Genomic DNA, 24,013 nt, shown 5'->3' on the forward strand with positions numbered 1-24,013 from the left:
ACCCAGTGATTCACAAAGTTTAGTCTTGATCAGGAGCCTAGTTTCATTCAATTGTGAAATTGTGTTGATTGAATCAATAAATGTAGTGAACTGGGTGATAGTGACAGCAAGATAACTTGAGAACTGTGGTCCTGGACAAAGTGGCATTCTGTGGTGTCCTAAGTACTGTTTTCATTTTGGCATGGTGCCAATTTTTGGCCTTCTGGGGTCTGCGGTTTAACTTGTTCTGCGGTTTAAATGGATAGAATCCTACACACATGTAACATGACTGCTTGACTGCTAACTATCTCTTTTCACCATGTCTGTGACTGTGTATATAAGTGCAACCCTTTAGTGTGGGGTTAAAACTTCTGATTCTGCCAGGCACCAAACTATAGAATAGTCCTATTTAAAGTGAAGAGGTGAGGAAATCAATCGTGCCTTGTGTGGATTTCCTTTTTGAGTTTCATCTATCAGGTTGTATTCATTGCATTCACAGCACACTGTAAAATGCATGTTCATGTGGTCTAGTCTTGCTGATATCGTATATTAGTAGTGCATACTCAATTTCTGATTTTGTATTTTTGATAAAATTACACTTTTAATACAATTTTAATTTCATACGTAAAACATGGTGTTATTATCTCCTGTTTGAGTAGCCCATGATGATGTTTTGTTCATTTAGGAACCATCAAAAGGATAGTCCTGCATACCAAAATTTAGTCGATCAACCCTTCCCTCCCGAAGACTGAATTATTTAGTCTCCAGGCTTCAAATTTCTTCAATTTGATAATTTGGTGAGACAACCCCCTGATCGATGGTGTACATTAAGTAATGTACATGTATTGTTTCAAGATAGCGTAGGGTTATCCATTTATGAAGGCTTAAAAATGGGTGATGCCAGCATGAGATTTCCTTGAGACATGTATATTCAGAAGAGTTTCCGGTAGAACTTTACCCTGAAAAACCCTAAAAAAACAAAACTTTCTACCCCTGAAATACCCTAAAAAAATATTTTAAAGTAGGTGTATGAACCCTGTGCTCAGAAGTGGCCCCACCTCCAAGAAATAGCGAAAGAAATTCAACCCCTTATAGATTGCGACATTGGACTGTTGATAGGCTATAACTGTCCTCGAGCTCTTGCACCACACCGATGCATAGCGGGAAATGGAAACGAGCCTTTTGCTGTATGCACAGCCCTGGGATGGAGCATAGTTGGCACGTGTGACCCAGTTCCAGATGACCTGTTTGGTGTGACTCACAAGGTAGTATCAAGGTCAGTGCCAAGAAATCTTGAGTCGGTTGAGGCAAGGCAACATGACCCAGTTGAGGTCAAGTACGAGTGTAGGTTACCATTGAAGGAGATATCTACTCAAGCCGTCCTTGGGGTCTTGGAATCGGACTTCGACGAAAGAAGAGGCGGCGAAGATGCGACCATGTCCCAGGACGATATGAAATTCATGAAAATTCTATCAGAGGGTATACATCAACAGCCAGATCGTTACTATGCCATGCCACTGCCGTTCAAGGATGGATCACCAGAAATGCCCAACAACCGGGACGTGATCAGACACAGACTCAATAGCCTAAGACGAAGATTCAACACAGACTCCAAGTATAAGGAGCAGTATTTTGCATTTATGAATGAAATCCTGAAGAGAGGTGATGCTGAGGTTGCAGAAACGGAGACAAAGCCCACAACAGTCTGGTACATTCCCCATCACGGAGTGTTCCATCCAAAGAAACCTGATAAAATTAGGGTTGTCTTTGATTGCAGTGCGAAGTATAAAGGAGCCAGCCTGAATGACAAGCTCTTACCCGGACCTGACCTCATAAACTCACTTGTAGGAGTTCTCTGTCGTTTCAGACAAGAGAACATAGCTTTCACGTGCGACATTGAAAAAATGTTTCATCAGTTTAGGGTTACCAAGCCTCATCGAGACTACATTCGTTTTTTATGGTGGACAGATGACAATACCGATGCTGAGCCTGTTGACCACCGTATGGGCGTCCACGTGTTTGGGGCTGTTTCAAGCCCTTCAGCAGCCAACTTCGGACTGAAGGAGTTAGCAAGGTCAAATGTTGCAATAGACGCAACAGCTGCCCAATTCATTGAAAAACAGTTCTACGTGCGTGAGCACTACGGATCAAGCCATCAAGCTGATCGAGAACGCCTGTGCCATCTGCAGAACGGGTAACATCCGTCTGCACAAATTCAACTGCAACAACAGAGAGGTTATGTCATCCATCCCATCGTCAGAACGGGCCAAGAATTCCACCAACCTAGATCTTTCATTTGATGAGCTCCCAACAGAGAGAGTACTCGGTGTGCAGTGGAACATCGAATCTGACCATTTTGAATTCCGAATTTCGAGCTTGAGTACAGCGACGTTAAGAACCAATACTGGACTGATTCAAAGGTAGTCTTGGGATATGTGAACAACGACGCCAGTCGATTCCACACCTTTGTGGCCAACCGAGTTCAAGCCATTAAGCAAAGCTCATCATCATCAGAATGGAGTTATGTTTCTACAACAGACAACCCAGCAGACCATGCCTCAAGAGGACTGAGACCTGAAGAATTGTTGTCATCAAACTGGCTGACTGGACCAAAGTTTCTGTGGGAAAAGGAAGTCCCAGGTTCATCTGAAACCGCTCAAGAACCCTCAGAGAATGACCCTGAAGTAAGGAACTTTGTTAACTTCGAATATTCCGTAGAATCATAATACTAATTCTGTTTAGCGTTTTGTAATATCTGTACTTAAGTTCGGTTCAATTTGTATCTTTGAAGTTTTTCACGTCACAGATCCTTGTTACTGATCCTTGTCATTGATCTTCGTCATTGATCCTAAAGTATATGTCCACTCTTTGATAATAAAGGAATGTGCCAGTTATCAAAAGAAGATTCGTTATTCGCTATTTAAAAGCATGGAGTTACACCTGTAACGTACATCTATTCAAAATTTGTATTTTTGCATGCTTTGTGTATAAATGATGTAAACAGTTTAAATGGATTGAATGCATTTCAGTATTCTTCGAAAAACCGAAAGTATGTCCACCTTGTACAGATTTAAAATAGTGCAGTTGACAAAAGAAAAAGGGGCTACCGAAGTTGTTCCCGAAGAATGGCTCATAAGGAACGAAACTCAAACGCTTTGGCCGTCTTACCGAACCAACGAATGGAATCGGTTAGCCGCTGAAAAGAGGGAGACATAATATTAATATATGATTATAATATTTCTGACAGTTTTTCAACTGCAGGATAAGTCAGGCTATTGTTACATGTGGCCTGAAAGTGAGGGCGGCAGGGGAGCTAAAGATATCTCTTCCGCAATATGGTTCTGGTTGAATGAGAAGGACAGGGAAGGAATAGAACACGCTATAATGTACAGCGACACCTGTGGGGGGCAAAATAGGAATCGAATCTTCTCCACAATGCTCATTACCATGCTCTCTAGATCATTATCGCTGAAAAGAATTGATCACAAATTCTTTGAGTCAGGCCATTCGTTCATGGAATGTGACACCATGCATTCCCTGATTGAAAAGAGATCAAGGAACAAGGAGATTCATATACCTAGTGACGCCAAAAGGGTTATTGTCGTCCTGGGTGATGCACAATATCACCCAGCCTCTATCTGGGTGATGCACAACATCACCCTGGGTGATCTTGTGCATTCGTTTGGCTATTGGTGACGGGGTTGTCGAATCGGCGGACGTGGAAATGTTCACGGCCAAAAAAAAAATGGTGGCCGTTCATCTGGTTCACCAGCGCGACTTGAAACATCATTAGGCAGCTATTCCCGAAGTCGAAAGGGCATCTTTAGTTGCCAAAGGCCGGGAAATCAAACAAAAATATGTGCGTTTAACAAATAAACATGAGAAAGGTGCCGAGGATTTATTCGAGGCAGTGGAGCAGCCTGCTGTGAAATTGCCGGCAAAAAAGCTGTCCTGGCTCGTCAGGGATGAGCTGATCTGTTCTGGTCGCGGCAACTGCCAGCGAAAGTGCGGCGGAATGGGGGAATGCATTGCAGGTGAGTCTAATGCTGTGTGTGCGTCATTTTGCTCTAAGGGTAAATGTCGTCCTGGGTGATGCATATTATCACCCATGCAAGCTTTGATTTCTCTAGAACCCATGGATATGGAATCACCCGCCCCTAAAATTGAATGGCCCCGCTCTCTCTGACACCCCTCCCTTCGACTGTCCCCCTCACCCCTCCCCAACCAAAATAAAAAACCCTCCCACGACCCCCAATTTAATTATGTTAAAAGGACCCACACCCAGCCCCCCCTTACCCTTCTCCACACTAGCCACACTGCCCATGCAAAGCCCTGATTTCTCAAGCACCCCATGGATATGGACTCTCCCCTCCCTTGTTGAAAGCCGAGAGGCCCCTCACCCTCCCACATTCCCCGCCCCACCAAAGATTCCCGTCACCCCACCCCAACCAATTTAAGCCCCCTCACACCTCCCATACAATCTCTTCTAAACACACTTGCTAAAAACTCATTTTTAGTAACGTGTGTTTGAAACAGGCCTATCCCATATACCCCATGGGGGGTCAAGTAAAGCAGCTAAAACCATTGGAAGTGTTCCTTGTATTGTACACCTTATTCCACTTCCCCGACTTGAGCCTAGGAATTTAAACATGACCCTGATGTTACAAGATTAATATCCATTGCATTTTCCCCTTTTCAGGATGCGAGAAATCAAAACTTCCCCCCAACAGAGGCCATCGGTGTACCTTTCGTGTACACCTTAACCCTTTCAGTGCGTGGTAGCGGCACTGCCGCTACCAAAAACCTGTAATAGAAGTGCGCGGTAGCGGAAGTGCCGTACCCGCCTAAAACTTAAGAAATACAGAACTACACGACCGCCATCTGAGAACCAACTGTCGAACTTACTATTGGATTGTATTTAGACTGACTTGACGATGTTTTGATTCCAAACTTTTTCTCATAGGGGTCACTAGCGACTTTTGCGGAAGCGAAAAATGTCAATTCAGCAAAATGGCGCGTCCGATAAAACGCTTCCTACTGGATCAGGTTATTGATTCATTTATTGCCGATAATGATTCTGACGATGACAATTTTGATTTGGGAGATAACGGCAGAGCTTCTGAAGATGAGGAAGGCGCAGATTCTGACTGGGAATATGACTGTCCAGTGCGTATTGATGCGGTTTCGAGTCCGCGGGCTGATCCGGCCACAGCAAGTACTCCGTTAGCAAGTACAAGTTCTGTACTGCCTGCAGGTAGGAAACGTCCACGACCTATATCTAGCTCTGAAAGGGATGTCGAACTACACAATAGTGATACTGATGATTATCAGCCTCCCACTTTGTCAGATTATGTTAGCAGTGCAGATAATTCTGATGACGGGGCACGTGACCATGCTGTTCACGCGCCCGCACAACCTTGTGATGCTCCACAACGGCGCGGTAGGCCACGAGCACGTGGTGTTGGTGTGGTCCGTGGACGTGGTCGTGGGCGTGGGAGAGCTCCGAGGAGGGATGTGTCTCCAGCCTGGGTGTGGGAACAGTGTAATTGAGATGAGTTTGACCCAGTTGACATTCCTTTTACGGGTCAGGAGCGCCTAAAAGTACGCATTGGGCCCAATCCGAATCCAATTGACTTTTTCAATCTCTATATCACAGATGAACTGATTGCACACTTTGTTACTGAGACTAATAGATTTGCACAACAGTACATGGTGGCTAAAGGTGATCAACTCAAGGATAACTCACGTGCAAAAGCATGGAAACCGACTACACCTGAGGAAATGAACACGTTTCTTGGGTTGATTCTTCTTATGGGCGTTGTTCTCAAACCGCGTATCCACATGTATTGGGCAACTGACGAATTGGTGTCCACCCCAATATTCAGCCAGGCAATGACAAGGGACCGATTTCAGTTGATTCTGAAATTTTTCCACTTTGCCAATAATGAAGATCGTGATTTCGATGCCGAAGACCCAGAGAGGGACAGGCTTCACAAGGTCGGACCTGTGATTGAAATGATTCGTACCCGCATGGCTCAGGTCTATTCCCCAGGGAAAAATCTGAGCATAGATGAGTCACTTGTCTTATACAAGGGGAGACTGGCTTTCAGACAATTCATTCGTACGAAGAGAGCACGCTTTGGCATAAAACTTTACGAACTGTGTACTTCGTCTGGTATCACCCTTGACTTTATGGTGTATTGTGGCAAGGGTATGATTGGAGATGATGACCCAAACGATAATATGTCTATCACAGAACGCATCCCAGCAAACCTGATGATTCCGTACTTAGGAGAAGGACATTGCCTTTTCATTGATAACTTTTATACGTCACCCAAACTGGCAGATCATCTTCTGAGGAATGGTACATATGTGTGTGGGACCATCAATCCCAAACGCAAGAATTTCTCTCGTGAATGTGCTAATGCTAACCTTGATAAGGGCGGAGCTGCTTTCTATAAACAGAACGACAAACATCTCCTAGGTGTAAAATTTCGGGCGATTCAAAACAAAGCGAACAATCAGCCAAAACTTGTTTGCATGTTGTCTACTGCCCACAGGACTCTCATTGAGGACAGTGGGAAAAAGGATAGGCAAGGTGTTGATATCAGGAAGCCATCGTGCATCTTGTCATACAATAAACAGATGGGGGGAGTTGATAGGTTGACCAGCAGCTGCATGGAATTCACACCCTCCGCAAGACCTATAAGTGGTACAGAAAGCTGGTTTTTCGCCTTGCTATGCAATCGGCCCTGAATGCTCACAAGGTCTATCAGTTCCATACTGGGAATGCAAATGTAGATTTCTTGGGGTTTTTGCACAGTGTCATTGGGTCCCTTCTCACATCAAGTCCTCGCCTCAATCAAGAGGTGGTAGCTCATGGGGCAGTAGCACGGCTTACTGGTAGGCACTGGCCAGAGAAGAAGAAAGCAACGGCAGGAGCAACTAAAACGAGGCCATGCAAAATGTGCAGAGTTTGTTACGCAAAGGGCCGGAAGTCACCAACAGGGGCGAAACTAAGATCCGTTTGGGTTTGTAAAACCTGTGTTTCGGAGCCAGGTCTTCATGTTGATGAAGGTTGTTTTGAAGCATTCCATACAAAACTTCCCTCACCGAAAGGCAGTGCACTGAAATTGACTGCTTCACACTGATTCAGACTGCAATCACCACTGCTTTTGACTGCCCTTTTGCCTATCATCCTCCATCAGCCACTGCTTATGACTGAAAGGACCACTGCATTACACTGCCCTTTGCATCTCATTAACAATCAACACTGCCTATGACTGATGTGAACACTGATTTCCACTGATTCCCCTTAGGAAAATTTTGCTGCTAATTGCTGGCCCACTGATTTACACTTCTTAGACTTAGAGAAATAATCAGGGATTTAATACCACTGAAAAACACTGCTTTAACTTATACATTTTCAATGGCGGGGGTGGTGGTGGCAGAGGAAGATCAAGAGCTGTTCTCTGGAAAATTACTGATTGTGCGGTTCCCTATAAATATGCCCCAATTTGAAACACAATGTCTGAAATTGACTGAATATTAACACAACAAAAACATTTAATTTTATCAAAAATTTGACTTCATTTATTCAGATTTAAGATCTTTCAAAACAACTAATGTTGAAAATAGTCGGCTTCAACTGAGGCATATTGGCCACTAACCCAATAAAATCTACAGTCGAATACTATTATTCATACTACCAGGTACATGTTTATATGACCCTATTTGGCAAAATGAGTTTAAAAGTGGCTGGATGCACCAATTTAAATTTGGAAAATGCATTACACCATTTGGACTATCTCCAAGTAGAGGTCTATAACAAGAACTGTTTTTGGATAAATGACAATCACCATGATCATTCAGCTGATTCATTATTTTGAAGAATGTTTAGTGGGATAGCTCAAAATTTTGTATCAACTCCTTTTATATTTTGGTCAGATACTGTGACACAATTTACCAGATCAGATCATAAACATTGCACTGAAAATCGAAGTGTGATAACCCTTTCACTTTTGAGCATATTGTGATTCATGATTTCGAAAAAATCTTTAAAATTCCATTGAAGATAGTACCACTGATTTCCACTGATTCCCCTTAGGAAAATTTTGCTGCTAATTGCTGGCCCACTGATTTACACTTCTTGGACTTAGAGAAATAATCAGGGATTTAATACCACTGAAAAACACTGCTTTAACTTATACATTTTCAATGGCGGGGGTGGTGGTGGCAGAGGAAGATCAAGAGCTGTTCTCTGGAAAATTACTGATTGTGCGGTTCCCTATAAATATGCCCCAATTTGAAACACAATGTCTGAAATTGACTGAATATTAACACAACAAAAACATTTAATTTTATCAAAAATTTGACTTCATTTATGCAGATTTAAGATCTTTCAAAACAACTAATGTTGAAAATAGGTGGCTTCAACTGAGGCATATTGGCCACTAACCCAATAAAATCTACAGTCGAATACTATTATTCATACTACCAGGTACATGTTTATATGACCCTATTTGGCAAAATGAGTTTAAAAGTGGCTGGATGCACCAATTTAAATTTGGAAAATGCATTACACCATTTGGACTATCTCCAAGTAGAGGTCTGTTTTTGGATAAATGACAATCACCATGATCATTCAGCTGATTCATTATTTTGAAGAATGTTTAGTGGGATAGCTCAAAATTTTGTATCAACTCCTTTTATATTTTGGTCAGATACTGTGACACAATTTACCAGATCAGATCATAAACATTGCACTGAAAATCGAAGTGTGATAACCCTTTCACTTTTGAGCATATTGTCATTCATGCTTTTGAAAAAATCTTTAAAATTCCATTGAAGATAGTACCATAAGAACCGTTGAAATTGGAGACAAACTTTTTGGGGACATTTGATTCCACAGATGGTACCACAATAACTGCTAGAAATTTTTTGAAAGAAGTACCTACCAAGTAGTACGGGGCACAAGCATTTTAGAGTCATTCTGCTCTACCAGGTCCTACTATATTGAGTCAGAGAAAGGGTTGTCTAATAATGAACACATGGCATGCATGCATGGGCTTAGGAGTCTTGAGAAAAATTACAGATTTTGCCAATGTCAATATGTTCATGTTCTTATATGATAAATCTCGTACACAGGTATTACATGTAACCCTTTTCAAAGAAAAAAGTTTTTTTTTCTGGGACACCTTGCATGCTGTATGTTGCAAAGAACAATCTCATGATCATGATCATTAGTCATTTTCATTATTGTTTGGTAGGGCAACAATGAAATTATGTGAGTTCGATTCCATGTACACACACATTGAAAGGATTTTTGAGATTTCAATGGCTTGCAAGCATTCTGCATGAACTTTTCTCACTGTGACAATTGGAAATTGCACCGGGGGAAGGATGCCTGAAGAGGGAAGAATAGATGTATCTACTTGCACAAGCGGTACAATAACAGCAAAGAACCTAATCCCATGCTCCGTTTTACATCGGAAATAGTAGTTGACAAGAGCAAAATTGTTATCTCCATACATGACTGCATAACTGATCCTTCTGCTATGGACAGGATAATGCAATGATTTGAATAAAACTCTACCATGTTGAACGGAATAAAAACACTGAACATCCAGCAGCTCTCTAAACCTCTGAGTGTGCAGAGCAGTTTGCAATGTCAATGGAAGAATGCCAGTTTTGAATGGACCAAGGGCCCACCAGTTTCCTTCAATTCTTTGCCTGTTGTGTGTTAAGTGGTGATGATCAGTTAAATGATGATAGAGCTTGCTAGCCAATGAACCGTATGGTAATTTAACTGTCAGGTCTTGAACCCTCATCTGAACACAGACAGCAAATAATATTTGTTTCTGAACATTCTGGTTGCCATGGAACATTTTTCGCAAATCACCATTCAAACTTTCATAGAAAAAACAGGACTGTGCCCAGAGAGGCCCAAGATCTTGCACCTTATCACAGAGATGTAGCAAGCAATGAAGGTTGAACGTCTGATCACCAGCACAATAATGTAGAGGAACTTGACGACAGAATTCCTTCAACATAGACCTGGCATGAAGCAGATCTTGCTGTGAAATTGAGGATTTCATAAGAATATGCATAGAACACACCAAAAGAGCAAAGTGCTGTAGGTGAGCACCTGAAAGGTATCTAGCAAGGAGGGGAATAGCATAATATAACATGAAGGATCTGAATTCAGATGCTTTCCAATGTGGAAGATCATCCAGAGACCTGGGTAAACGCGAAATAGCATTGGGTGGTTTCAATGCCAACAATCTCTGGTTGATTTCTTTCATATGTACTCGTACACTCCATGGTTTTTTTGAATCCGTAGAATCAAACCAACGATGACAAAATTTCTTAACGAGGCCAAGACACACACAATGCATATAATCGATGCCTGTACCTCTGACACAGTCAAAATACTTCAGAGGCCTGAAAGCTGAAAAACCTTTGACACCCTTAACAGGTTCTATGTTCTTATCATTACCAGACAGAAACTTGTCCTCAACTTCCTGAGCAATTAAAGTTGATTCCACATTTGCAAGCCTGAGAATAAGCGTCCGGACACGGACATTGTCCGGCACCAAAACCCCATTTGTCCGCCACGCAATCCAATTAGCCTGACAAATTGTCCGACGCCGTTCTGAACACAATTGCCGATCTTGTTTTTAGAGTAATCCACCTGACGCCCCATTCCCATTGTAACCCACGCGCTGATTGGGCAAACATCCAGGTTGCCGTGACCCCATTCACTGCTCATTGTCAATCACTCGCTCATTGTCGCTCAAGTACTCAACAATGCATTGACCAGCGTGTACACAGTGATCAGCTGGCCTGCTCAAAACATCGCAACAATGGCGGTCAATCACGCGAGGTTTAGGCTTATAATCTGGTCAGATTTTGTTGATTCATTCATTGTGTTAGAGCGGGATTTACGATGTCGAAGTTGACAGATTATTTCGGAAGAAAAAACCCCGTTTCAAAGAAGGATGATTGTATCGTTGTGCCCGAGGCTAATCTGGAGAAAAACCCCGTCAACAATCGCGATGTTGAGATTATCACCGCCACAGTTTCTGCATCACCGAAGCCGAACAAGCAGAGTTCAAGTACGATTTCTACACCGAATTCGAAGAAAACAAAGCCAAAGCCGGCTGTATCGTCTTCAACAAAAAAAAGGACATTAAAATCGTCAACTGTTGATAGGTGGATTAAGTCTGATCTTGCACGGGACAATGCAGAACTTTGGTTAAAATACACTGCCGATCGTGACGGTAATGTCAGTGCATTGCGGTGTACATTGTGTACATCCTTTGAGGACGAACTGAAAACTATGAAAGATTTTTCACCAGCATGGATTAACGGCAGCGGAAACTTAAAGCTTTCGAATCCAAAGGATCATGCCAACACTTTGTGCCATGCAAAGGCATATCGTTTGCATTGTTACAAAGTTCGTCGGGAAACTGGTGCTGATTGTGTGGTTACTCTGCCTGAGAAACTTGTTGACCCTAAGCAACAAACGATTCCTGACGCTTGTGAACGGCTGTCAACGCGTGATGAAGAACAGCTGACGAAAAAATTCGAAGTTGCATATATGGTCGCAAAAAAGGAGTTGCCGTTCACCACATACGAGGATATCGTGAAGCTTGAGATGCGCCATGGTGTGGATGTTGGGACAGCCTACACCAATCGATTCCAGTGCGCAGAATTCATTGATTGTCATGCGGAATATCTTGCCGAAACTCTTAAAAACGATCTTGTGAAAGCGAAATTCTACAGTGTGTTATGTGATGGCTCTACTGATTGTACGATTACCGAGAAGGAGGTTGTATACGTTCTCTACTTCGACCCAGTTGGGGACCCGGACAAAGTGCAAGTGAAATTGACATTTCTATACCTAAAGGACGTCGGTGTACCGAATGCACCTGGAATACAATCGGCCATCGAACGAAGTTTTCAAAGCCTTGGAATACTTCCTTGTGAAATGTACAGAAAACTTGTTGGCTTTGGTGCTGATGGTGCCAGTGTGAACAGTGGTGACAAAGCTGGTGTCAAAGCTTTGCTTTCCAAACATGCACCATGGTTGGTCTTCCAGTGGTGTGTTGCGCATAGACTCGAATTGGCTTTAAAGGATGCTTTGAAGGACACGTATTTCAAGAAGGTGGACCACATGCTAATGAGGCTATTCTACTTGTACCACAAGGCTCCCAAAAAACTATTTGAATTGAAGGCATTGTACGAAGTAATGAAAAACACATTTGAATTTGAAGAGGGTACATTGAAGCCCAAACGAGCTTGTGGTACAAGGTGGATCAGCTTCAAGTTGGATGCGTTGAAGTTAGTTCTGGATAAGTTTGGTGTTTACATGGCACATTTGAAGAAGTTGTCACCGAAGGTTGCTGAGATTGCTGGTTACCTGAGAAAGTGGAATACTCCTCACATGTTGATTCAGGTCGCTTTCTACATTGATGTGTTGACCCCAGTTGCAACGTTGTCAAAGATTTATCAGGGTGAAGGGGTTGATGTTGTTAGGGCTGGTGAAGCCTTGGGGAAAACTAAAGTGAAATTAGGCAAATTGAAAAAAAAGAAACTTGAGGAAATGTCAACTATGAAGATTTGCTTGCAGAAGGTCGAACACATCAATGAGAAAGCAGTGTACCAAGGGCTAGAATTCAGTCATGCAAAGTTTGACCATAGCTTGAATGTCATGAGGGGCCAGAAAACTGATATTCTGGATGTTGTAGAGTCGTGTGTTTCATCCAGATTAGATGCTGGCAGTGATCCATTGATTGAGCAAGTTGCAATGGTACTAAATTGTGAGTCTTGGTTGGCAAGGTCAGAGGTTGATGATGATGATGAATGCTTTGCAGATGATGAGATAACTGCTCTCTTTCAGCATTTCTGTTTCGCTCATCAAATGCTTCAAGCCGGTGGAAAAATGTACTAGTACTTGTTGAGCTTCTGTTCTCCATTCCTGTATCAAATGCAAAATTGGAACGGTTGTTCTCTCGCTTGAAGAGAACTAAAGTTGATGTCAGGGGCTCTCTTGGTGAGCAACGGTTAACCAATTTGTTGAGAATAGGGGAGGAGGGACCTGATGTTGGGTCAGTTGATGTGAAACCTGTTGTGAAATTGTGGTCAAAAAAGAAACCTAGACGGCCAAATCAAGGTACAAAGAGGAAACTGCACTTGGGTGATGGTGAAAACAAACGTAGGCGTGTTGACCATGACAGTAGTGATTCTGAGTCTGAAGCTTTGTGCAACTTGGAACACTCTGATTTTGATTCTGATGTATCTGATGATGAACTTGATGTCTGTGATGATCAATTTTGGAATGAAAATTTTATCAGTGACTCAGAAGATGAGGCAGATTTTGAAGGGTTTTAGAGTATTTGCCTTTGAACTACTGCATGTACAATTACTGGTACAATGTTGACACACCTCTTGGTCTATTTTGCTTTGTTTGATACAAGCAATCACATACATGTACAAGTGCCTACAAGAGATGCACTTGCACCTGATCTTAGATCTACACTGCACTGGACAATGAAAAGCAGTGCTTGGGTGCACTTATGCAAAATGCTGTAACCTAATGATAACTGATTTTCTTTGTTATCCCCTCATAACAAGATTAGTGCTTCATGGTTAAGAAAACAGTCTTTTAACAAAAGTGACAATGTAGTTCAAAAGGTGTTTTGTGTAGCCCTACTACAACAACAGGGTATTTTTAGTATCATCACAAATTGTATTTACAATGTGAGAAAAAATGTAATTATTCAGTTAATCCTAATTAGCTAATAAGCATAGGTGATACAAAATAAAAGTTTTGAAAGAGAATTCCATTATTTGTCTCCTTCCCTAAAGAGTCCATGTCTTATCCCATTATCATGCAGTCTGAGTCTATTGATTTTTAAAATAACTATGCATTGCGCTAGTTGATTTACTGCATCCTGAAAAAAACTGCATGAAGAGACATGGACCCTGGCTTATCAAAACACTATAACTTAGTGGAATGGCAAATCTTCTCATTCCATTAAGTTTTAGCTAACCAATTCCAAGGAGCATCACACACAGATGGATCTCATATCAGGATGTCCCACTCAGTCCCCTCTTGCCCATACCTACCAAGGATCGCTCCCATTTGCCTCTATGATGGTTGCCACAGGAATGCGATGTCTCTCTCCGTCTTTCTAAAGTGGATGGAATCTCCTTGTCCTGTCTCATGCTTACCTTGGACAATGAAATCCACAGGATGACCCTCTTGTCCCAGTATCATATCGCCATGATCAGGGATGCAACAACATCTTTTACAAAAAAATTGCCCTTCCATTCCAATTATCAACCCTTGGTGTGCGACATGGAAAAAGCACTGAAGCGCGCCAAATTCCCTAAATTATGAAGAAAATTCATGTCAGGTACCAAAATGAAAATGTCAGGCACCAATTCATTGGTGCCTGACATTTTGTCAGGCACCCCAACAAGACTTATTCTCAGGCTTGCATTTGTGCGTAGTTTGTCATGGCCATTTGGTTCTTTAAATGAATAGATCCTTGAATATCCCTTTTCTGAAACTTTGTGCCTGTCCCCTTCCGCGTAACAACAAGGGCAACCGAATTTCCCATTGAATTGCATGACGTTCATCAGGAGACACCTTGCAGGTGCGTCCGCGATTGTACTGAACAGAATCCCCTTGATGACTTTGTCTTTAACCATGAATCCGTTATTCCTGAATTTCACAAGGTCCTCCATGAACGGTAGCAGAAATGTTCTCATAGAAGGTTTATCCTCTGAATACCATAGGCCCATCAGAATTCTGTTCTGTTTCTTGTACCTATAGATATAAGAGAAAGCAATGTGTTGTATAAAAGCAACCTACATATTTCGGCAATTCCATGTCAACACAAAAAAATGGTTCCTGTGTGACCATCTCAGATTTGACCCAAAAAATGACTATAGAATTAAAATACCTTGTGGTGTATTAAAAATGAACGCATGCAGAATTGCAATTAAAGATATATGTAGAATCCAAATTCTAATGGTTCAGAAGTTATCGCCCATTAAAATATTTGGTATCTGGCCCACTTGTCTCAGCATTACATGGGGACCCACAGACCCAACAGATACATTTAGTAACATGTAAGCTATGTTTGGATGCCAGATTCTGAAAGCCTGGGAAGAAGGTAATATACCTGAGATCAGGAGACAACTCATTGATCGTTGCATACAGCGGCCATACACTGTGTTTGGTGGATTTGAACAAGGCAACACCATCTGTATTGAGCTGCAAAGAGATGTGTATATCTCGGTCTTTATCCACAACATCACCAATGAAAAATCCACTCGGGTCAAAGTGAAGCCGGTACAATTCTCCATCATAAACGTCTTCAATGTTGTTTGGAGCTACTTTCTTCCGAGTCTGTCTATATCCAAGGTTTTTGAGGATACCATCACCTGAAATGCAGAAACAGATAATGGGTTTACTGGAATCTATTGCATGTAAAAATATACTCTTCTTGTTAACAGACTATACTTAAATTTAATGTTTGGATATACGTATCTTCCAAACAAGATGTTCTCGAAGTAGTACTAGTATACTAGTATGTGAATGAACATACGAAAACTGAAAGAATGATACCCTATAGGAATACAACTTGACTGAGGCAATCGTAGTTCATGAAAAAATATTGACTCACGTTGCAAGATTGATTGAAGTTGATCCTCCAGAGGCACACGTACAAAGTATCCAATGTAAGGTGACTGGCAGTTACTACATTTATCCCCACTTTGTAATCCAATGTAGTAGGTGCACTTCTTGCAATAATAATGGCAGAGCACAGGATTCTTTGACTTCATGAAAAATGCCTTGAAAAGATTGCTTGTAATGTGGCATGCATTGTCAACCATACAGTGTAACTCGACCAATGTCAACAAGTCCGTAAGTGCCTCACCACTCAGACCATGGCGTATACAGAAAGTGATGATCAAGAGCATGCTTACTCCTATTGTCAAACGAGATCCATCGTACAGTGGCTCGTCTTCTAACAAAAGCTGTTCTTTATCAACACTAGCATAGTCATGCTCACCAATATCAGGTGAGTCACCTGCACCCATGGCACCGGTTATTGGATCGTGACTGCTTGCAGTGCCAAGTGCCATTCAATCTGAATCGCTGCCAGCATCGGCAGGAAACACACACACATTTTCCCCTGTAATGAATTCATTTTCCATTGTGGTTTTTGCCTCTGGCACCAGACATCGATGAAAATCTTCATTACCACCATATCCATGACCATATTCATGATCGCAGTCGGAAGCCTCTGCTGCAACAGTATCACTATCAGGAATCGAACTGCAAATGTATGGCTGCTCGGTAGTGTCAGTGACCTAACTCTCAAGTCAAACCAAGGCGAACTGCGAATAACCACGTACTCCAACATCGATATGATGCAGCTTGACAACTCGCTTTATTCACTACGGCGACTTTCTGAAGTTGAAAGCTTTATGTTCATAGGTAACTCCTTGAAAATATCGGGCCAAAAAGTCAAAAAGTCACTCGACGACGTCGACCAGCCATTTTGAAGTCTTGCGTGTACACCAGTACATGTACACTGTACTTACAGTCGGTCGTAGAAAACAACATGCGCAAGACTAGTATTGCTTAAACTGCGCATGCGCTTTTGAGCAGTTTCAAAATGTTTGGAAAGAAGATTATTGGGAGATTATCCAATAGGATTAGAAGGTTTATCTGTTTAAAACAAAAGGAACTCTGGGAAATTGTTGTTGAGTCGTTGCACAATTTCGAAAATTTATTGATTTTGGCTGAATTTTTCCGATCGTCTACGATATGAATTCTAACGCAAACATTGTCAGGAAAGTGAGAGTTTCACTCCATTCTGATGAAGGTATGTTATTGTTTACACCTGATTTTGTTCAAATAAATATTATGTGTAGGGCCTAGGCCTAATTTTAAAACGTTTCGTAGCTGCGACGTACTGAGTGAATGGATGTTCCAATGCCATGGCCATGCAGCATGCATGCACTGCATGCCCAGCCCAACTATCCGTCCAGTATCCATGCATGCGCGCGTGCACCGCGATGCCCTGGGCCTGGGCTGGGGGAGGGGAGTCAAGGCTAAAGTGTACGTAGGCTATAATGCACCGAAAGTACACTTTCTTCCCACCTGAAATCACTGATAATTACCGTATTTGACTGACAATCGATTTCTCGGTGCAATAATGAATAAGCGTCACATACACTGATACAGACACATAACGTGCATTTCAATGTTGACAATTGGACGCTGGCTGGCACTCGATCGGGCAGTAAAATTAAGTCCCTAATTCCACACCGGCAGCTGAGTCGCAGCTAGAGCGTATTTTCTCTCAGGGGGGGGGGGGGGCATAACCGAAGCGTATCAAACATTGGATTAATTATTGGCAATAATTTTGCAACTTGCACAATCTATACTCAGGCCTGCATGCCTTGCCCTTGGCTTCTCGCTCACTGTGTTTTTTTCGTTTTAGTCAGGTGGGCTGTTGTACGATTTGATGACGACATAGTTAGCAAAGTACTTTATGCTCGTGATGTTGTGACTGAGGGGGAAGATGGCTGTGATCTGCAGGACAAAACCAAGGCTGAGCTAGGGGACAGGTGCATCGCCCCATATGGAAATGAAAAATACTCTGGCACATTGGTTTGTGTTTCAGGTAAGAAGATACCCTACGTACTTGGGATTTGAATTCTGCTACCATGCAATGAACAACCATGAATGGGGTCTAGCTTATTACAGGGCTATAGGCCAACCTATACATTGAATAAAAGCTGGGAATTCTTACTATGTAAAATGCGTAGGAGGAGGCACTACTTTGTAGCCCTTCCTTATCCCGTCTGCTTTGAAACTATAGTTGCATGGATCCAGTGAATTTTACCTGGACTGCCTTATGGAACCACCTGCTCAAGTTCAACACTATAGCTTGCTGTCGTCAGTCTCGATCACATAGGTTTTGTGAAAATGGCACTCCTTTCCCAACTCACGACCAGAGATTTTTATAGGATCTAAATGTACTTCGGTGTATAATGTTCTCATGATTTTTTTCAGTTGACAAGCAAATTGTGACCCAAGCTAAGATGAATGAGGAAAAACGTCTGAAAGAAGAAAAGGCCAGGAAGAGGATGAGCGACAAAAAGGCTGAGACAACCAATGGCAATGTCCCAGGTATGGTGTGAAGTTTTATCAGTGCTAGGGAAACCCTTGAAAATAGAGAATTTTGAGACAAACATTCCTGAGAGTATTTGGAAATACTTTTTGGGAAGAGTGGTGAAATTTTTATGTTCGTTGCAGCTTTGATCATTTGGGAAATATTAAGATCTGAATAAAAAATGGCAAGATGAGGTTTCTGCCAGTGGGGATGGGGTCTGAGGTTACAAAATCCTTCATCTCAACTGAAAATCTCATCAATGAGGTTATCAGACAATGGCAGATTAGGTGCATAGATTTTTTGAACTAGTTTAAAATTTATGGCCTTGAATGGTTCACATGCTACTTGACAAGCCCTAGCTGTTTCTCCAAGTAGCTCGAGCATAGGTTGCCAACAAGATTTTACCACTTCCTCCTGTCCTGGGCAGTTCTACTCATACAGTGAAGGCCCAATGGAAATGTTAAACAGTAAAAATATTTCAGTGTGAGTAGAGCAATTCTTTGTTCTATTTAAAGTACCTTCCCCTTTTTTTCTTCAAGCTCAAGTTGTGGGAAAGACGAAAGCAAAAAATGTGAAGAAGAAGGCAAATATTGAGAGGATTGCTGCTGTATCTCAAGGTAATTTGTCTTCTCTTGGTAAAGATTCAGATTCAGGATTTTACGATTTACACAAGAACATAATAATTTGGCATTTTACCACTCGCTCCATGGCAGTCTTCAGATCATATATTAATAGAATCATGCTGAAACTTCAAGTGGGAATCAGGTTTTATTTACAGATATTGCCAACATGTCTGTCAAGTGAAGTGAGCTCTCATAATAATACTTGTCTGCGCGTGATCCCTCTTCTCTCTTTTAAGTTTTAGTACTGTTATAAAAATGAAGTCCATCCACATCTGCAACACAACTGTCCGTATTGTCTGGTGTGGAGTGTCTGGTGTGAAATTAATCGAATACTGTTCTAGTAATGAATAACCAGTCCTTTTTTCTTGAAGCTTGTGTTGAGGGAATTAAGACAGCGACAGATGATGGGAAAAAGAAGGCCAACAGTCGGGAGGTTGTTGGTGTAGCACAAGGTAATTTGTCAAGTGATGCTTGTCATAATATTTGTTTGCAGGGAACACTTCTCTTTCATAAGTCCACCCCAAACTGTTTTGTTTTTGAAATTCCAGTGATCACTTTTTTCGCTGGTGCTGTTTGATATTGTAAGTCAAGGGATTTAGAGTGAACCTTGGCTGAAGATGGGGGGGGGGGGGAGTGACTCTTCATATCTTCTTCAGAAATTGAAATTTCTTTCTTCTTCTTCCAGTCCATTTTGATAATAGTCTTCCACAATCAGGGGGAAACCACACCCACAGAGACAAGAAGAGAAAAGAGCAAGATGTTGAGAAAAAATCAAAGAAAAGTGCGGAAAAAAAATTGGTGAGCACTGTGAGCAAGGACTCTGTCCATGGAATAGCGCTATAAAAGAGACTATTATTATTATTATTATTATTATCATTATATCGAGGAACCTCCCACAATCGGTCGTCTCTAAGTAATATATGCCTAACTTCAAAAGCCATAGCTGACTGAAAATATTTTGTGATTAACCAGTAGTTATCTACCTGCAACAACATCAGAGGTACATTTCTTACAATGTATATGTAGCTGGATCTGGGTCATTCTTACGGGCCCACCCCCAGTTTCACATCCTCTCACCGTCAAATAGAATGTGAACAAATGAGGTGAACTGAACTGGGTCCTATTTCATGAATGACCACCAACTTTAACACATGCAATTCATAAACAGTGATTGGGTTCAAATTTACCCCTGTATGCACATACATAGTTCTATTAGTTAGTCGTGTAAAAACTGTGATTATATTTAAGACTATTTTTGCCTTTAAATTGCAGCTGAAGATCTTCAAAAGAGCAGAAAACGTGCTCTTTCTCAGACCATAAGGAGGGAAGAGGAAATCCTCACACAAAATGGCATCGACGATCAAGGTAGGCTTGACCATCAAGGTGATTTGGATGAACACTACAGATCTCGCCAACCTTCAGGATTTAAAAAAAAATGGAATTGTCGCCCTCCGGATGACGATTCGGAGACCATAACTGCCGGACCACACAGCTCTCAAATATGGGTTTCACAGATACGGGATGTTAAATAAGTCATTTCATAAACACCCAAAGTTACCCCTGTTTGCGCAGAGTTCTATTAGAAGTGTAAAACTGTGATTATATTTAAAATAATTTGCCTTTAAATTGCAGCTAAAGATCTTCAGAACAAAAAAAAATGTGCTACTTCTCTTACAAAAAGATTGGAAGAGGAAATGCTCACAGAATATGACGGCAATGATCAAGGTAGGCTTGTCCATTGAGGAGATTTAGATGAACACTCAAGCTCTCACCGAACTTCAGGAAGAAAACAAAAATCGAATCCACGATCCTCCAGATTATGAGTCTGAGACTGCTAGACCACACAGTTCTCAAATATGGGATTCACAGATACGGGATGTCAAATATAAAGTTATTACTAAACATAGGAGCATAGCTGGGAGGGGGGGGGCAAATGGCCCTGGCCCAGGCAGCCCCGAACAAAGTAGTTTTCTATGTAAGTTTTGGCCAAAACTAGCTAGGTCCCTGCATTGCACTCATCATTAGATTTTAATTGATTTCAAACTGGTTATATTTCACTTTCAGAAATGATTTCAAATTCCAAGGGCCACCCTACCACTGGAGGTAAAAGGCCTCGGCAGGAGTATGTTGACCTGAGAACATCGATGAGCGATGATGCCGGTGATTCGGATGATTCCATCATTTATGAACTGGTCCCCCTTGACTTTGAAATGGAGACTGTTGAATCACCCAAACAGATGCCAGTCCCGTCAGCATATGCTGTGCACCCAAGCAGTGTTCTTCACTTATCGCCATCAGCAAAGACACCTACATCTAGGACACCAGTACAGATGACACCGAAGACATCCTCTTATCCTATTCCAAGCCATGTCCTGTCGCCAATGATAAATACTCCCCCTTCGTGCCAGAGTTGTCTACAAAAGAATCATGAAATAACGAGGCTACTTGAAGGTGAGTGCAAATGTACATTGTACTTGCCATTTGAGAATCTTGGTTTGACGCAGCTGAAGAAAGTACTTGTACCTTACATTCATGTAGCCTGTAGCAACCAGGTGGCACAAGTTTCAAAAACCTGCTTCTTTTGATGTCTTTTTTCAAACTTGCCCTGGTGTGGTGTGCTATGGGTCACTCCAAACCAAATCACAAAAGCGTACAGGCAAATGTACAGATGTACATGTACACCTGTTCTGGGCTGAACATCACAGACAGCCTCCCCTCAATCACAAAAAAAGGGTATGGAGACCATGGGAATTAACCTTAATGTAAGGGGTAAAAATTGTTGTTTATCAGGTGGATTTGTGACCAGCATGACAGGAATAGACATTGTCTCTTAAGATTTATGATTTTCTTAATTCCAGAAAACAGAAGACTGCGTACTGGTAGGGTCGAGAGGATGACAAGTCCCATCCACTCCCGGAGTGAGATTGAGAACCGTTACGCACGTCCACGACCAGGGTATCGAACCAAAGAGGAGGCGCACCAATATCAGGTGAGTTAATGCAGAACTTATAGAGAATTGTCATCAACCAATTATTTCTGACTCCCGCTGTTTTAAGGATAGATGCATATCAACATAATGGAATCTTGGTATTGTTGTGAGGACATCTGCCTTATAGGAAGTAAAAAATTTTAAATTGAACTTTGATGCTAGAGTTCAGGACACAATTGTCAGCCTCTTATGTTGTCATGGTGGAATCATATCATACGATTTGCATTTAATTTCAGATGGTGGAATTGGTGAGTGGAAGTGGCATATACCTCTATCAGGACAACATCGAGCCAGTGAGGCGAAGAAGTTACAATGCCCAAAACAAAACTTTGAGCGGGGAAGGTTTAGCCAGAGGGCTGATGGGAGAGATATTTTCGCGGGAGGAAATCATATACGGCTCACTGAGCCGTACCCCAAAACATCACAGATTGTCAACCCTTGACCCAAGAGTAATCCAGGCCATAACAAGTGAGTTTAAATTTTAAATAACGCCATGTTTTTCATCTTAGAGTCCTTCTGTATAGTGCTTGTTTTTGGCGTTAGTTTCAAGTAGTCACACGTTTTAAATAATCTAGACAGAACTGATAAGAAGTATAATATTTCAGCGTCCGCAATGACCAGATTATCTGGTACTTTAATTTTAAGTACCAGAACTATTGTAGTTTGCTTTATTATATTTTCCTTGATGTTTTCTAAACAAAAGTGCATTCAAATGACCATGAAACAAAGATGGTTAAAATTATTTGTTTCGTTTTTCAGGTTACTGTGTGGTTCATGGAAATACGACAGCTGGACGGGTGAGAGATGCCATGACGCGTAAAATAACTTCCTCTAGGAAGAAGGCAAAGGTTGTTTTGGAGTAGAGGATCATTCGATATGAGAGCCATCTGAAATTTGTGTACATTGGCATAATGCATTCAATTAGGAGATTTTATACTCGATCTGTACAGTCTATTTTTGGAGCAATCTGGATGACATGATCAAGTTATACGAATGGACTGTAGTCTGATTTAATATATACATGTACTGTTGGTGACGGCTGGCCCGGCAACTAGTACATGAAATGTTGTAATTGTACTGTGACTATTTTTGTGTAAACTAGGTTTACAGGCCACCGTAGACAAATTCACTGTAGTGAAATATGACATGCATTTACGGAGTCACGTGGTTTATATGTTCACCCTTATAATAATGTTGTAATAAAGATCACTTCGCATGTGGAGTCACAAGAAGCACGTAGTTCCTCTTGCGTTTGTCCCTGTGGGCTCTAACAGGAACCTGGTGTTTTAGTATTGATGTTTACAAATGGTGCCGTGACCAGGATCCCTGTGGGCTCTAACAGGAATCTGGTGTTTTAGTATTGATGTCTACAAATGGTGCCGTGACCGGTTACCACAGAGCCCTGATCTACCCGAATACCGTATTGATGCGACCAAAGCGTTTAGTAACATTGGTATGGACTTCACGGGACATCTTCTGGTGAAAGATCGCGATGGACATGTGTTCAAAGTTTACGTGTGTTTATTTACATGTTTAGGCACTAGAGGTGTAAACCTTGAACTGGTCAATGATTTGAGCGCCGATTCGTTCATCAAAGCATTCAGAAGGCATTGTGGCACTTATGTTGTTCCAGATAGGTGTTTCTCCGACAACGCAACCAATTTCAAGTCGGGAAGTAGTGAAATCGAAAAGTTACTAAGGCGTGTGGCGAGTTCAGAAGTGCAAGAGCATTTTATTGCAAAGCGCATTAGATTTGATTTCATACCGGTACAGTCCCCCTGGTGGGGAGGTTCTTGGGAACGTCTCATAGGCGTAATGAAGTCAGTACTTAGGAAAGTGTTAGGCCGGGCATTGATTAGTTTTGAAGAAATGTACACATTGATCAAAGAGGTTCAGTCCGTCCTAAACAATAGGCCATTGACGTATGCAAGTGGATCAATAGAAGATCCAAAACCTCTGACACTGTCAATGCTATTGTTTGGCTACGAGACTGATGAGTTGCCACATGAGTTGTTTGATGAAACTGACCCTGATTGGTCACAAGTTGGGACTGCTGACTTCATTACGAGGGCAGAACGTAGGCGCGCTCAATTGCACACTCATTTTGTGACAAGGTTCAAGAATGAATACCTAAGCTGCTTACGTGAGAGACACGCTTACCAAGTGCGGTGACGTGGTACAGGTGACGTAGTACAGGTTCATGAGGACAATATACC

At 41.8% G+C, this 24,013-nt stretch overlaps 3 protein-coding genes across 3 annotated transcripts; all 3 read left to right on the top strand.

The window, feature by feature from the left end:
- Positions 1-5,688: 5,688 nt before the first annotated feature.
- LOC135498370 (piggyBac transposable element-derived protein 4-like) lies at positions 5,689-6,735 on the top strand. The gene has a single exon (XM_064788627.1). The coding sequence runs from the start codon at positions 5,689-5,691 to the stop codon at positions 6,733-6,735; it is 1,047 nt and encodes a 348-aa protein (XP_064644697.1).
- Positions 6,736-10,536: 3,801 nt separating this feature from the next.
- LOC135498371 (E3 SUMO-protein ligase KIAA1586-like) lies at positions 10,537-12,934 on the top strand. The gene has a single exon (XM_064788628.1). It carries the CDS (start codon positions 10,928-10,930, stop codon positions 12,932-12,934), a length of 2,007 nt encoding a protein of 668 aa, XP_064644698.1. The 5' UTR covers positions 10,537-10,927.
- Positions 12,935-17,479: 4,545 nt separating this feature from the next.
- On the top strand, positions 17,480-23,029 carry LOC135498373 (uncharacterized). The gene is made up of 11 exons (XM_064788629.1): positions 17,480-17,693; positions 18,086-18,202; positions 18,725-18,802; positions 19,180-19,260; positions 19,494-19,619; positions 20,081-20,173; positions 20,441-20,533; positions 20,873-21,259; positions 21,667-21,797; positions 22,034-22,265; positions 22,557-23,029. The coding sequence occupies exons 2-11, from the start codon at positions 18,115-18,117 to the stop codon at positions 22,658-22,660; spliced, it is 1,413 nt and encodes a 470-aa protein (XP_064644699.1). The 5' UTR covers positions 17,480-17,693; positions 18,086-18,114; the 3' UTR covers positions 22,661-23,029.
- Positions 23,030-24,013: the final 984 nt, after the last annotated feature.

The sequence above is a fragment of the Lineus longissimus genome, chromosome 13 (genome assembly GCF_910592395.1).
Source record: "Lineus longissimus chromosome 13, tnLinLong1.2, whole genome shotgun sequence".
NCBI classification, from domain to species: domain Eukaryota; kingdom Metazoa; phylum Nemertea; class Pilidiophora; order Heteronemertea; family Lineidae; genus Lineus; species Lineus longissimus.